The sequence below is a fragment of the Podarcis filfolensis genome (assembly GCF_964270895.1).
Source record: "Podarcis filfolensis genome assembly, chromosome: 6".
In the NCBI taxonomy this organism is placed as follows: Eukaryota; Metazoa; Chordata; class Lepidosauria; order Squamata; family Lacertidae; genus Podarcis; species Podarcis filfolensis.
Genome location: NC_139609.1, coordinates 84925444 through 84940957, shown reverse-complemented (window position 1 = coordinate 84940957; position 15514 = coordinate 84925444). Strand labels below are relative to the sequence as shown.

The following is a 15514-nucleotide window of genomic DNA, read 5'->3' as shown; positions in this document are numbered from 1 at the left end:
ATGAATTTGTCCAATCCCTTTTTAAAGCTATCCCTGCATTTTGCGGCAGCAACAAGTTAAGGAACTTCTACTTAAGCGGCGCCTGCAACAAAATGTTGCAGCACAAAGTGCTCCTCATCAGTTCTGGTCAACCATGCCTTTTTCCACACCCACACACCCAATAGATGCTCAGTCCTTACTGAGATGTTCTAGAGAGGTTACTCCTCCCCCACCCACCCTGAAAATTGTGTGTGTGAATGCACATTTTAATTTTCTTTTCTGCACTTCTGCAAACCTTTGGATTCTCTGCAACTTGCCAACACCGTGTGTGTGTGTGTGTGTGTGTGTGTGTTGGTGTTTTGGCTGTGTGAATATCCCTGTTCGGATAACTGAGTTCGCTATTCACCTCTCCCAGCTCCTGCACTTAGCATGCAATCCCTTCAAAAGTCTGGAAGGCAGAGAGAAGATGCAATTTCCTCCATCTCCTCATCCAGCAACTGTCTTTGAAAAATTGTTGGAAGACATCCGTAGGAACTGCAAAAAGGAGCCCATGTAATACTCCAAATCTACCACAGCATGAACAGTGGGGGAGTATTTGGAAGAGGGGAAGGGGAACGTGACAGGGTAATATTCCCACCCTGATTTTTGTGAACTGGGAACAACACAACAAGGATCAAAGGCAGTGGGGCAGCAATACACTTCGATACAAAACCATTTCCCCCACGCACAGAGTTGAGTACCCTTCATCTGACAGGGTGAGGGAAAAGGTACCAGGCTAAGAGTTGGCATTCTATCTACTTTAGAGGTCACAAAGTCAGAAAGCAGCAGGAAGTAACGCAACCTGCAAAAACCTCTGCTCACGCAATAGCCCCTGCAACTGTTAAGCCCGATTCCTTTTCCAAGAGACACCCTCCACTTCCGGACCCGCACGACACTTCTGCCACTCTGCTGCAAATTCCCTACGGATCAGGACCACCGTAGAACCACTGGAACGGATTCCTTGATGGGAGACAATTTTGGAGGTTGCCCCACTCCCCACACCCATTATGAAAGGATGAGGGAGACAACACAAGACACACAGGCACGGAAGAGATGCCGTAAATACTACAGCAAAGAGTTCGTGCGACCCACAACCCCATTTCCCCAGAAACACACTGAGCAGATAATCCAAGCAGAGTCTCCACCTCCCAGCTATATGTCTGCAAGGAATCTCTTCTCCTTTACCAAATACATTGTTTTTACTATTACAGTACTGTTAACAACGACATACCCCACAAGAGCACACAAACGCCAATTAAGCAGAACACTTCACTTCAATGCAAAGAGCTCTCCAGGCCCTTTGGAACCTAGTTTTCAGCTCTGCAGAGTAATCTTGAACTGGACACCCCAACTCCAAGGACCATTCTAGAAGCAACATCCTCTGACCCCAGCCAATGGCTTCCATCTCTTCCCCTAGGAGTGACTACCCACTTTCTGCTCCACCCACATAGCACCCCAACTCTAAGCTACCAGACTCCCAAACCACCTTTGGAACCAACGAAGTCCCTCTAGATGTGGCTCCTCCAGTTTCATAAGCCTGAAGAAGCAGTTACAGGTCTGTGGGCTGCTTCCCTAAGCCATCAAATTGCACCCCACCTCCTTAATCCCCCCTCCCCGTATTTCCTTGCAAGTTTATATAACAGAGGGGCATCAAACTCAACATGCTCTAGAGTCTGGAAACGAAGCCTGATGAGGAATGGTTGAAGGAGCTGGATATGCTTAGCCTGAGATTAAGAGGAGATGCAATACCCATTTTCAAACATCGAAAGGGCTGTCACATAGGGAACGGGCTTGTTTCCTCCTGCTCTGGAGGGTAGGACTCAAACCGATGGATTCAAGTTACAGGAAAGGAGATTCTAACTAAACATCAGGAAGAACTTTCTGACAAAGAGCTGTTTGACAGTGGAATGGAGGTTGTGGACTCTCCTTCCTTGGAGGATTTTAAGCAGAGGGTGGGTGGCCATCTGTCATGCTTTAGTTGAGATTCCTACATTGCAGGGGGCTGGACTAGATGACCCTCAGGGTCCCTTTCAGCTCTACAATTTTATTACTATCTCATTCAATACAGACTGGTTATGGCTCAAAGGGATCACCAAGTTCGAGAAAGAGGGAGCTAAAAATACTGTACGGTTTCCCCACGGCCCGTCTCTCTTTTCGGCCGCTGAAATTTTAACCTTTCCACGCAGGCTTAAGGCAGAAAACGGAAGACTCCTGTTGCAGGTGAGCGCCCCGACGTGTCGACTACTCCGAATTCATTGGCAAGACCTGCAAGAGGCGGGGTGGCGAGGTCCTTTGGCGAGGTGCCCCGACGTCAGGTGACGAGAACAGCCCCTCCCAGCCCTTCCCGAAAAGCGACCCCCCCCGGCCCCCAAATCCGCACTTACGAAGCCATATCCCCGGGATTTTCCCGTCTGCCGGTCCGTGATGACGACGGCTTCCTCGATGTCGCCGAACACCTCGAAGTACTTCCTCAGCGAGGAGTCCGTGGTGTGGTAGGGCAGCCCCCCGACGAAGATCTTCGTGAAGGTAGTGTCCTTCTGCACCGTGTGCATGGCGCCGGAGCAGCCCCGACGGCGATGGCCGCAGCTGCTAGTTGGAGAGCAGGAGGAGAAGGGCGACGAGGACGAGGAGGGCGGCGGAGAGTGGGAGAGGCTGGAATAAGCATCCAAAAGGAGGAAAGGGCGAGACGAGGCGCGAGGAAAGACGTCCAGGGTGGAAGGAAGGAGATGCCCTACTCCGCCTAGGTCACCGCGCGACCCAGCGAGCGGTCCACGGGCGAGGAGGAGCAGGAGGAGGAAGGAGGAGAAGACCGGGGGAGCCCGCTCCCCCGAGCAACAGCGACTCAGCGACCACAGGAGCAGCAGCAGCAGCTCCGCGCCCCATGCAGCAGCTCCAGCGGCAAAAGCAACCGCAGCATCGACGGCAGGGGGCAATGGGAGCGCTCCGCCTTTCCAAAGCGCTGCCAGCCCCCCGCCCCGTCGAGCAGCAGCAGCACGACCTCTCGCCTGGAGCCGCGGAGCGTGAAAGTGCTCTCCAGCGCTCGCGCGCCTTTGTACCCATCCTTCCCTCTCCGCCCCTTCCAAGGCCGGGCTCCAGCCACGCCTCCCCGCCGCCGGGTCGGGGGGAAACGTCGAGCCTGGCCGGCCGCAGAGGCCCCTGGGCTTCGTAGTTCTTCGCCGCCTACGCCTTGTCCGTTGAGGCGGCGCAAAAACGAGGACCGTCGACGCGGACTTTCGAGGCGCTTCGAAGCCTGATCGTGCAATCCCGTGGGGTCTGGGAATAAGTCGCGCGGAGCTCGTTGGCGAGGCTTACTTCTGAGTAGACGGGATTGCACGTGGTAGCAAGGCAGAAGCGTCCGTGGACTACCGGAGCCGGAGCCTATTTCTGCTTAGATGAATGAAGTCCTATGGGAGAATATTGCCTTTTGATTTTAAAAACTTAAATTCCACCTTCCCATTCGCGCGCACACTCACAAAATTCCCAAGCCGTCTTTTAATACATACATTCTTTTAAAAGTACTAAAGGTCTTCAACGCCAAAGTAGCCCCAAAACTCCTGTATGGCATTCCATTATGGATTGGTGCAGTTAACCAATTGTTGGAACGCATCCAATCCAAATTTCTGCGCAAAATCTTGTGGCTGCCAAATTGTGTGCCATATGCAGCCATGTGTCTGGAAACTGGACAAAGGCTGCTGGAAACAAAAATGTGGCTCACCACTATAAAATTCTGGCTCTGCCTACATTTCATGTCTGTCATCTTTAACTTTCTGCATGCTGGCAGAATCTCACCACTCCAAATGGCTAGCTTGCACTGAGAGCAAAATCAGAACCTGTTGCCTATCACTCGAGTCGCTGCTTATGCTCCCACAATTAGAAGCATTCCAGAAAATCCAGTGCAGAATCCTAGAGATTGAATTCCAAAACACTTTGCAGTGCAGCCTAAGAATACAGGAGATGCAAACAAAAAGCAGTAATTCAAATATTATACAGAAGTTGAACAGAATCCGTTCTGGAAGTCCGTTCAACTTCCAAAGCGTTCAGAAACCAAGGTGTCAGACGTTCGGGTTCTAAAGAACATTCACAAACCAGAACACTCGCTTCCGGGTTTGCGGTGTTCGGGAACCAAAACGTTCGACTCGCAAGGCGTTCAGGATCCCAGGTACGACTGTACTGCCAGAAGGTGAATGAACATAAGCCTATCAAAATTAATGTAATAAACACACCTGAATTAAATTCTCAAAGCCCATTGAAACTGAACATGTTTTGCCTAGAGGCTAAAGTGAGTGTGGGGTACCTGTGGCCCTCCAGTTGTTGCTAGGCTACAACCATCCCTGACCTTTAGTCCCCTGGCCCTGGCTGGGGTTGATGGGAGTTGGAGTCCAGTGTCTGAAAAGCATCAGTATTTGGCTAAGCCTGGTCTAAGACACAACAAAGAAGGGGCCAGGTAAGTCAACTTGTGGAAGAGAATCCCAGCTGATGTGCAACCACAGAAAAGGCTGTTTTCCTTAGTAGCCACTTGCCCACTGGCTGTCAGAGAACAGAGAACTGATCTGGCCAAGTAACCGACTATGTGTACCAAACGCACCAAACGTGTAGTTTCTCATGACGAGTGCATCAGCGCACCTCTCCCCTCCCATGCTTCTGTTGGATTTGCAGAATACAAGTTTAATCTACTTGTTAGTTAACCACTAAATTCAACACTTAGGTTATGCGATAGCTGAAAGATATCTCCATGCTGAGAAGCAGTGTTCCCACACAACACCACTTTCTGGGAAACCAACAGCAGAAGAGGGTTGTTGCCGTCATGTTCTGTTTTTAAGATTCCCAGAAGCTTGAACAGAAGTTGAACAGAATCCGTTCTGGAAGTCCGTTCGACAGTGGAATTTGCTGCCAAGGAGTGTGGTGGAGTCTCCTTCTTTGGAGGTCTTTAAGCAGAGGCTTGACAACCATATGTCAGGAGTGCTCTGATGGTGTTTCCTGCTTGGCAGGGGGTTGGACTCGATGGCCCTTGTGGTCTCTTCCAACTCTATGATTCCATGATTCTATAATTCTATAGAAGCATTTGGTTAGCTGCTGGGAATTTGTGGGAGCAAATTCCATAGTTTAACAAGGTGCTGTGTGAAGTTTTTTCTTTGGTCTTTCTTGAATTTCCCAACATTCATCATCACCGGATGGTCCTGGGTATTGGGTGCCTTGGCAGGAAGATGGGATATAAATACAGTAAATATTATGAGAGAGGGAGGAAAACAATTTATTCACTTTCTCAACTCCATACACAATCTTTTACACCTCTGCAATGCCCCCTTGCAGCTATTCCTCCCCCCCCCCCCAGAATATAAGACTTAAATGTTGTTACTTTTCCAGCGCCTTGTTCATTTTGGTTGCCTATTTCTGAACTTTTTCCAGAACTAAAATACCCTTTTCTTAATGATCATGGAGTTCACTCCTTTTCACAGCTTCCACACAGTGGATCCCTATCTTCACTGAGCTATCCAGAATAATCCCAAGGTTTTGTTCCTGGTCAGTCATCTCCAGTTCAGATGCCTTGATCGTATATGTGAAACTAAGTGTTTTTTGTTTTGTTTGCTTTTTTGCTTTTGCACCAACATGCATCACTGTTACAGCTGAACTGAATTTGTTATGCTAATATTTAGGAGCCTTTGGTGAGGGACTTTTGTCGAAGGCTTCTGGAAACTCAGTCCTGATAACTGGGCATGGGGTATTTGTGCGCTTCTGAGACACATTTGCTGGTGGATTTACCCATCCCAAACAGTGGCTTTTGCAGGGAGCGAGCACTACCCGCTCCAAGCCTGCCGCTTCTGCTTCCCACTGAAACTACATCCCCCAGCAGGCACTGCGGGAGCCTCTTCCTCCTCCCCTCCCCACCCTGGAGAATATTGCCGCTCGTTGCAAACGGACGGTCGATTTGCATAGGGGTGGCGAGAGGCGGCAGAAAGGAGCGCTGGATTTGACTAAGAAATGCAAGTTTGCAAAGCAAATCTTTGTGCCGAGAAGCCCGCCAGAGAAAGCCGCCTAACAGCGCGCGCGCCTGTTTTTTAAATGTTGAACTTTGCAGGAATCCCGATTGCAAATAATTGCAAGTGCTGGCATTTGGAGAAGGTCATCGGGCGGGGAGCCTCCGTCCCTCCTGGGTTTTAATGCGTTTTGTGGCCGCAGATGTTTACGACGCTGCGCCTTTGGGAAGAGGAAGGAAAGAGCAAACACTTAAATAAAAAATCATGCACATAAGAGCCGGCTCCTAGGAGCTGTGGGGGCTTCGGCCCCCTACAAAAAAATTAGTTGCTCTCTGTGGGCGATACTTTTTTATTACTATTAAATCTGTATACCACCCTTGATCTGAAGATCATGGTGATTCACAACATAAAAATACAGTACAAAATAAAAACAGAAAATATGTAACAAAACAAACAAAAAACAAATCAATAAGCCCCTTCCAGAAGCACATTTAAAAGGTAATAATATCACCCAAAGGCTTGATTATAAAGGAATGTTTTTGCCTGGTGCCTCCCTGGAGAGAGCATTCCACAAACAGGGTGCCAATGCAGAAAAGGCCTGTTCTCGTGTTGCCACCCTCAAGACCTCTCGTGGAGGAAGCACACAAAGAAGGGTCTTGTATGATCTCAAGGTCTCAGTCCGCTTATAAGGGGAGAGGGGGTCCTTGAGGTATTGCGGTCCTGAGCTTTTTAAGGCCTTATGAGTCAAAACCAGCACTCTGAATTGGGCCCAGTTATTAATCAGTTGTGCCAGGATCAGTCTTGCCCCGATGAACAACCTGGCCACCAAATTCTGTGCCGGTTAAAGTTTCCAACTCGTCTTCAGAGGCAACCCTACATACAACGCATTGCAATAACCTAACCTAGAGGTTACCAGAGCATAGACAACAGTAGTTAGGGGTGCAGCTGGGCCACCAGCCAAAGCTGGTGGAAGGCCCTCCGTGTTATTGATGCCACCAGAGCCTCAAGTGACAAGCAAAGCATCCAAAAGTACCCACAAGCTGTATACCTGCTCCTTCAAAGGGAGTGGAACCCCATCAAGAACAGGCAACCTGTTAGATGGACCTGTCTGCACTATATATTTACAGCAGTATCATACCACTTTATGCAGTCATGGCGAAAAAACAACCCATGAATCCTGGGATGTGGGAGTCATAAAGCCATAGCAGAGGCTTGTAATATTGCGGGGTGCCCCCTGACCTCGTGACCAGCACTCCAAGCTTTACAATGTATTGACCTTAAATGGAGTTGTGTTTCCTCTGGGCAGTGATGACCCTATATGGTGATGTGTGTAATAAAAGCCTTGACCGGATGAGGTAACGTGAGACATTGGCAAACGGCCATGCGGCTGGGGAGAACAAAGGAGAATAAATCGGAGGAGGGCAGAGAAAGGAGCTGCTCTTATCCATCATGAAAATATAGCTGGCTTTCTGTGTCATTTTTCTATGCTGTGCGCCATTTAATGACGCTGGACTCCGTCACTGGGAGCTGTAGTTTGTTAAGGGTTCTGAAAGCTGTTAGGAAACTCTTTCTCCTTCACAGAGCTACAATTTCAAGAATTGCCTGGAAAGAAGGATTGATTGTGAGGTTATCCTGCGAGTTGCAGCTCTGTGAGGGGAATTGGGGCCTCCTACTCTCAGCATAGCTGTCAACTTTCAGATTTGAAAATAAGGGATCAGCAGCCTCACCTGTCCCAGGGACAGTCTACGGGATATCTAACAATCCGGGATAGCAGCGGGGAAACGGCGCTGGAATAAGGGAATTTCCTGCAAAAGAAAGGGAAGGTTGACAGCTATGACTCTCAGTGTCCCTCCCTCATCCACTGTTAGTGTAGATCAGGCCAAAAAATAGGATAGTCAGACTTCTCCCCCTCTGCTTGGACATGAGTTAAACCTGGGACAGACGTTTTGCTGCCTGAGGCAAAGACAATATGGTCTTCCCCACCGCCACTGCCTGCGTATCCAAAACCCAACCAGCTTGGCAACTGAATTTTACAACATCTTCCACCTCAGAGTAGGCTGCCTTAAGCCTTGCAGGGAAGACCACATGGCATACAGCGTTGTGTTCGGCAACGCCTCATTACTGCTCTGCACCTCTCAGCATCCACCGCCAAATTGAGTCAGCTGCCACAATCTGCCTAATGGTAGGACCAGACCAAAACAAAATTTTTTTTTTTTGCTTGTTACCTGAGCCTATAGTGGGGTGCCTGCATTCCATGGAATAAAACCCCAATTCCAGGGCAGGTATTAAGCTCTCGAGTTGCCGGGCTGGGGATAGAAAAGGCATCTCTTTTGGACTGTGGCTTGTAGACTGTAGCCTCCATCCGCTCTCTGAAAGCTTGTACAGTACTGTGGGAATAGTTAGGCCTGTTGGCTTTGCTAATGCCAGATCTGGATGCTTGCCACCCTTTGAGGCTGTGAAGCATCCTGGGAGGAGATGCCCTAAATCCTTTTTCGTTTGTAGCAGTGATCATGCTGTATCCAAAGGTCTCTTCCTTTGTCTTCATTTTCCGATCACCCTGAAAGCACTGTGGCCTTTTAGATCTCAGCGCTGCCGCTATAAATAATGAGCCTCTTTTTTAAACACAAACACGCACACACATTGTGGTTAGTGAATTATGAGAGCAGAAAAAGTTCATAATCTTGCCTTTGCTCAGCCGTGCTTCTTCTGAATAACCTTTTATGAATATCTGGGTATATACTGTATATATGTATGGAAATGTAACTGATTATACTCATTGTGTTATACTATATCTCTCCTTTTCGTACTATGATTCTATGACTTAGAACAAAATATTTAACAGGTCTAAGCCTATATGTAACCTTTAGAAGACATCTGAAGGCAACCTTGTACAGTGGTACCTCGGGTTAAGAACTTAATTCGTTCTGGAGGTCCGTTCTCAACCTGAAACTGTTCTTAACCTGAGGTACCACTTCTGCTAATGGGGCCTCCCGCTGCTGCTGCACTGCCACCACCACACGATTTCTGTTCTCATCCTGAAGCAAAGTTCTTAACCCGAGGTACTATTTCTGGGTTAGCAGAGTCTGTAACCTGAAGCGTCTGTAACCCGAGGTACTACTGTATAGGGAAGCTTTTTAATGTTTAATGCCTTATTATGCTTTTATATACAGTGGTATCTTGGTTCTCGAACTTAATCCGTTCTGGGAGTCCGTTCGACTCTCGAAACCATTTGAAAACCAAGGCGCAGCTTCTGGTTGGCTGCAGGAGTTTCCTGCACTCAAGCGGAAGCCGGGTCGGATGTTCGGCTTCCGAAAAACGTTTGCGAACCGGAACACTTATTACCGGGCTTGTGGTGTTCAGGAGTCAATTTGTTCATGAGCCAAGCCGTTCAAGTACCAAGGTACCACTGTATGTTGGAAGCCACCCCGAGTGCCTGGGGCAACCTAGTCTGATGGGCAACGTACAAATAAAAATTGTTGTTGTTGTTGTTGTTGTTGTTGTTATTATATTCCCATGCTTCACTTTGCTGCATGTTCTGTGTTTTGACACCTCTTCTGGGACTCTCTCTACCATAGTATTCTGCCATGTGTTTAGATCTAGGGAGACAGCAATTTCTTTTACTTAATAACCAGTCTCAAACTCTGAGACACTTCCAATAATCTCCATACAGAAATGTTCATGCCTTGCCTTCAATTTTTATTGACCCGAGCACGCTCAAAGGGTATTCAACGAAACGGGAGAGGTTGCCGTTTGCTCCTTTCAGAAATCCGTCCCCACTTAAAGGCACCTTCAAGCGGCAATGGTGGGTGGTGTTGCATCAAGCCCTCCCCTCCCCCTGTCCGCCAAGAGAGGGGGATTGTGGGAGAAGGGTTCGTGGTGGCCCAGGCTGGCGCCACCGCTGCCTCCTGCCAGCTTCTCGTAGTCTGGATTCGGCTGCAGGGACCTCTGCTGGTGCTTCCTCTCCCAGATGCTCTTGCGCTGCTTGTGGGGGTTGCTGCCCCCCTGCCCTGCTGGTCCCTGGCTGGAACTGCCCCTGCTGTGGCTGAGAGACATCCTGTTGGCCAGAACATCCTTTCTGGAGATGCCTTGGGATGCGGAGAAGGGGTGGTTGGGCTGGTCGGGGTTGTGTTCCGGGCTGGGCAGCGGAGGGCTGACCAGGTAAACATACACTTCGGCCTGCTGCGCCGCGGGCAAGCACTGCTGCCACTCTGGCCCGAGGCGGTGCCGCGGCCCTCTTGGGGAATGCGGGTAGGGGTACTCCTCGCCGTTGAGGTGGGTCCTGGATGCTGCATCCGAAGCCAGGGCAGAGTACACCACCCGCCTAGGGCCCGGCAAGATGGGGCTGGGGATGAAATTTGTCTCGCTGGACTGGTGGTTGAAATGCTCGTGAGGGGGTTCCGGGCAGCGGGGAGCAGGCTCCTCAGTGTTCATGCCCACCGAGTGCTGCAGGAACCTCTGCCCCTGGGCACCCTCCCTGGCGATGTCCGAGCTGTGCTGCTTGTCGCCGGTGGCTCTTTGGTGGCTCCGCGCGTGGGCCCCGCAGCGGGCCGAGCTGCTTGCGGCCTCTGCGGCGCGCTGCGGGGGGCTGAAGTTGAAACGCACCCAGGAGGCGACGGACCCGGCGGGGCACGCCGGCTGGGGGGTTTCGGTGTCCGAGGGGTGAGAGCTGCATTGGCTGCTTCGGCGGCGTTGCGGGCTCCTGCACCAACTGGCCTTCTTGTCATCTGTGTCGTGGTGGCTGGACCACTCGCCGGAGTAGTAGGCCTTGCTCTTGCGGCCGCCCTGCGAGCAGCACGCTTTGGGCTCCTGCAGGCTGCTCATCTTCACCGTGACTTTGACGGGGTCCACGATGCAGCGGAAGCGCATGCTGGAGAGCTTCTTGCGGCCTCTGAGCAGCAGCGACTCCTTCCACAGTCTCTTGCTGCTGGAGAGGACCTTCATGGTCTTCAGAAGTTGGCCGCCTGAGGAAAAGGGAGGCAGAGAAGTGTGAGGGTGGTTAGAACACTTGGGAGCATCACTAGGAGGAAAAGGAGGCTGCTTCCCTGGTCGTTGCTTTAAAGTGCCTGTGTTTCTCAAATTTGGGTCCTCGACTGTTGTTGGACTACAACTCCCATCATCCCACCAGAGGACAGGATCACACTTCAAAACGACCTTGACAGATTAGAGAACTGGGCCAAAACAAACAAGATGAATTTTAACAGGGAGAAATGTAAAGTATTGCACTTGGGCAAAAAAAATGAGAGGCACAAATACAAGATGGGTGACACCTGGCTTGAGAGCAGTACATGTGAAAAGGATCTAGGAGTCTTGGTTGACCACAAACTTGACATGAGCCAACAGTGTGACGCGGCAGCTAAAAAAGCCAATGCAATTCTGGGCTGCATCAATAGGAGTATAGCATCTAGATCAAGGGAAGTAATAGTGCCACTGTATTCTGCTCTGGTCAGACCTCACCTGGAGTACTGTGTCCAGTTCTGGGCACCACAGTTCAAGAAGGACACTGACAAACTGGAACGTGTCCAGAGGAGGGCAACCAAAATGGTCAAAGGCCTGGAAACGATGCCTTATGAGGAACGGCTAAGGGAGCTGGGCATGTTTAGCCTGGAGAAGAGGAGGTTAAGGGGTGATATGATAGCCATGTTCAAATATATAAAAGGATGTCACATAGAGGAGGGAGAAAGGTTGTTTTCTGCTGCTCCAGAGAAGCGGACACGGAGCAATGGATCCAAACTACAAGAAAGAAGATTCCACCTAAACATTAGGAAGAACTTCCTGACAGTAAGAGCTGTTCGACAGTGGAATTTGCTGCCAAGGAGTGTGGTGGAGTCTCCTTCTTTGGAGGTCTTTAAGCAGAGGCTTGACAACTATATGTCAGGAGTGCTCTGATGGTGTTTCCTGCTTGGCAGGGGGTTGGACTCGATGGCCCTTGTGGTCTCTTCCAACTCTATGATTCTATGATTCTATCCCTAACTAGCAGGACTGGGGTCCGGGATGATGGGAGTTGTGGTCCAACAACAGCTGGGAACCCAAGGTTGAGAAACACTGCATGGGTGAAGGACATGGCTCAGGGACCTAACGTGGCCCTCCAAACCGCTCTGTCTGGTCCTTAGGACTCTCATCAGCCATGCCTCCCCTCCCTAGGTCACAGCCTGCACCAGCCCTGCTTTGCGCTCTCCTAAGTATGTGTCCTTGAACTCTGATAATGCTTCTTTTTTCTTTCTTCTGCTTGGATGGAGTGTGTGTGAGATCGCGTGTAAACACTAGCCTGCTGCATAAAGGGTAATATTCACATTTCCGCTTTTGCTTCTGGACCCAGTCATGACTGACACGCAGCCCCCAGAATGGAAATACCAGAATGGAAAGCGGACTTCAGGCTGTAAAAGTGGACCTCACCCCCAATTTAAACTTTGTAAGTTAATTTACGGAATCCCATATCAAGCAAAGCCTGGTTCGCTTTCCTGAGCAGGCTGTTTGGTGGAACAAGCAAAGAAATGATAATGGAATAGGGGGAAGGGTCCCAAGGAGAGGGGTGGGGATGTCTCAGAAGTGAAGAGAATTTAAGAGCCCAATTCCCAGGACTCTTTGAGTGAAGCCATGGTAGTATACAACCATAACTTTGTGTCACGGACTAGCTGGATGACAAGGAGTGGTGGGAGGCACCAGTTGGGGAACCCCCTAAGGAAGCCTCATAGGAGGAAGGCTCAGAGGCCAGGGAGTGGTGGTGGGACACTGAGCACAGGGCGGAGGGAGGAGTGGTTGGATGCTGAGGAAGCAACAGGCTTTAGTGAGCAAGAGGAGCCAGGTGCAGAAAGGAGTTCAGACTCAGAAGATGAAGCAGAGGAGGAGGGAAAGGAGGCTGCAGAAGCATCCCAGGAGCTTTCTGGTCCTACTGTACTAAGCTCCTCTCCCCCCTTGTCTCCAAGGGCAGGGAGGGCTATGTGTGTCACAGAATAAGTGGCACAGATTCCCTCCCCGTCCCCACCCCACATAATCTGAACCTGCTTGGAAAACATCCAGCAGGGCAGGAGACTGAGAGGGAAACAGCAGGCGGAGACCTTCAGTCCTGGCAGCTGTTTCATAGGGGCCAGCCCTGTTTGTAGGGATTGCTGCCTTGTATGGTGTTTCCTTGAATAACGAGTTAACTTCTCTGCTCGTCTCTTGAGTGCTGACCTGCATCTGAACCAGTCCTAAAACTTTGTAGGGGAGGAAAGGGAAGGCTCCAGATTGAAGGGCATCCTTGGCAATACGTCCCCTGGTGCTCCCCCCCGGTGACTGCCCCCATCCCGCTGCCCAATCCATGGGCTAACCTGGTGATATTGGAAGGAAAGCTGTAATCAGCCATCTGAGCTTTCCCAAAAAGCTTCCATTGGGATAACTGTAGGGAATTTCAAGTGGTTGCTTGTTGACCCAGCCACCCTGCTAGGGGTTCAGTGCCAGTGGGCCTTGCCAGAGTGTTGGTTATGCAGGGCCTGAGTGCAGATCTGCACAGGGGTAGTCAACACAGTTGATAGGGACTACAATGCCCATCAGTCAGGATGCCCAATAGGAATGATGGGAGTTGTAGTCCATAATGTTTTGGGGGTGGGCAGAACCACACTAGCTATCCCTGTGTGATGAGACATTTCTTTATTCAGTCTCTCCTCACCACTCTTGCCCTCTTTCAGTCGTGCTAGCTAACGAATTATTAACAATCGAGTCTTAGCTAATGGACTCCAACTTTCTAAGCATCCCAGAGTAATAAAACTGCACATTTACAAGTATCTCCTTTCTCTTTCCAGTTTTCGTTCTCTCTCACTCACTCACACACACACACACACTTCTTTGGCCAAAACACCAGGTTGTTTGATATTGTTGGGAGGTTTGAGCACCCAAAGATACTCAAGCTTTTCCCACTTTCGACTGCTTCCTTGACTATTAACTTTCCCCCCTTGATATTTCTAGCTGTGGGGGTACCAGCAGATACTTTTCCAGTTTCAACACCGTGATTTCCGTGGCCTGGGAGAAACAGAAGAGCTGGAAAACAGGACAGGAGCATAATCCTAAGAACTTGAGGGACAAAAGAAAACAGGATATCATCCTCACCTCTTTCTCATCTAAAACTTACCTTTTTTGAAGCAAGAGTCATGTATTTTCCTCATTAATGGAGAGATGCTAATCCAACCCTGGAGAGAAGAAAAAGGCAAATGTCATCGTACTGCTCAGCAGCCACTGTTTAGAGGCTGTTCCGCTTTGCAAACCTTTTGTTGGAGTTAACCCTTGGTGCTTCTAACAGCACGCCCAATTACAAGGACACCCATAACGCCCTCCATCTTTGGCCCAGAGCTTACCAAGGAAATCAGTCTGACGGCATATTCCAGTAAAGCGAGAAGTCCCAGCACGATCAGGATGGTGGCTAGCAGCTTCTGGTGCGTCTCGCCAAAAGGGAGGCAGCTGCTGTAGACCTTGTCCCCTGGCACAGCCATAGCTGGAAGGTGGCGGGAAAACGGTAGCTGGAATTCAGTGCAGCATCTTTCCACTCATCTCCCCCTTGCCCTGTTCCCTCTGCCGCAGCCAGAGCAAGCAGCAGCTGCAGCCGTGGTGGGTGGTGGAGGGTGCTCAGAGGGTTGCTAGAGCCGGTGTGTTAGCAGCACAGGCCTTTGTGACAAGAGTCCTGTGTCATGCATTGCTCAAATGTGTGAGTCAGGTGAGGGATTGTCTTGAATGGACCAATCAGGAGCGTTGCTTTTGAGGGTCACTGCAGTCAGTCAGGCCTTGGTCTATGCATTTTGACAATGTGGATATTGTACAATTTTCTCATTTTTTATCAAAATTTTTTAATTGATTTTCAAAAATTCAAAACAAAACAAACAGACAAACAAAAATACATACATCCTATTTAAATCTTGGTAACATTATTAAGTGACTTCCTCAAATCCCCTTTGTTGAATTTCTTTATATATCATTTTAACAGTTTTCCAAAATCGAATTCCTCAAAAAATTACTTAACATCTTTCATTCTTTCAAATCTGACTTTAAACATCATAAATCTTATCCTTACATATTTGAATTCTAAGCCTATCTATTATTTGCAAGCTTTTCCAATTAAGTTATCTTAACATATTTAGCTAAATAATCTTTAAATTTCACCTATTCTTCCTGGTACTCCTCCTCCTTCTGGTCACGACTCTTCCAGTCAGGTTGGCCAGCTCCGAAAAATCCATCATCTTCATCTGCCAATCTTCCGCTGTTGGTACTTCCTGTATTTTCCAATTCTTCGCTAACAAAATTCTTGCTGCAGATATTGTACAATTTTCAGCTCATTCTATATATAAACAAACTATCAATCTAGCTCAGACGATAGACTGTCCGACTCTACATCGCAGAATTGTGGGTTCAAGCTCCACACTGGGCAAAAGATTTCCTGAACTGCAGGGCTTTGTATTAGATGGTTCTTGGGGTCCCTTCCAACTCTACAATTCTGTGATTCTATGAAACACAGCAATCGATACCCGTTGGTTAAAATATAACGTGTGTCACCCTCA

General features: G+C 49.3%; 2 protein-coding genes and 1 long non-coding RNA gene across 3 annotated transcripts in view; 1 reads left to right on the top strand and 2 right to left on the bottom strand.

The window, feature by feature from the left end:
• RBM38 (RNA binding motif protein 38) overlaps nucleotides 1-3062 on the bottom strand; it is a 30672-nt gene extending 27610 nt beyond the window's left edge. Inside the window, exon 1 of the mRNA XM_083619160.1 lies at nucleotides 2403-3062. Within this exon, the coding sequence (XP_083475286.1) occupies nucleotides 2403-2570 (168 nt within the window). The 5' untranslated portion in view covers nucleotides 2571-3062. The remainder of the gene's footprint in view (nucleotides 1-2402) is intronic.
• Nucleotides 1-15514, top strand: part of LOC310764859 — a 118492-nt gene that overhangs the window by 76946 nt on the left and 26032 nt on the right. The window lies entirely within an intron of this gene.
• On the bottom strand, nucleotides 9669-14677 carry LOC310764609 (uncharacterized protein). Its single transcript, XM_083618897.1, has 3 exons — nucleotides 14321-14677; nucleotides 14098-14155; nucleotides 9669-10954 (listed from the first exon to the last, which is right to left on the bottom strand). The coding sequence occupies exons 1-3, from the start codon at nucleotides 14453-14455 to the stop codon at nucleotides 9783-9785; spliced, it is 1365 nt and encodes a 454-aa protein (XP_083475023.1). The 5' UTR covers nucleotides 14456-14677; the 3' UTR covers nucleotides 9669-9782.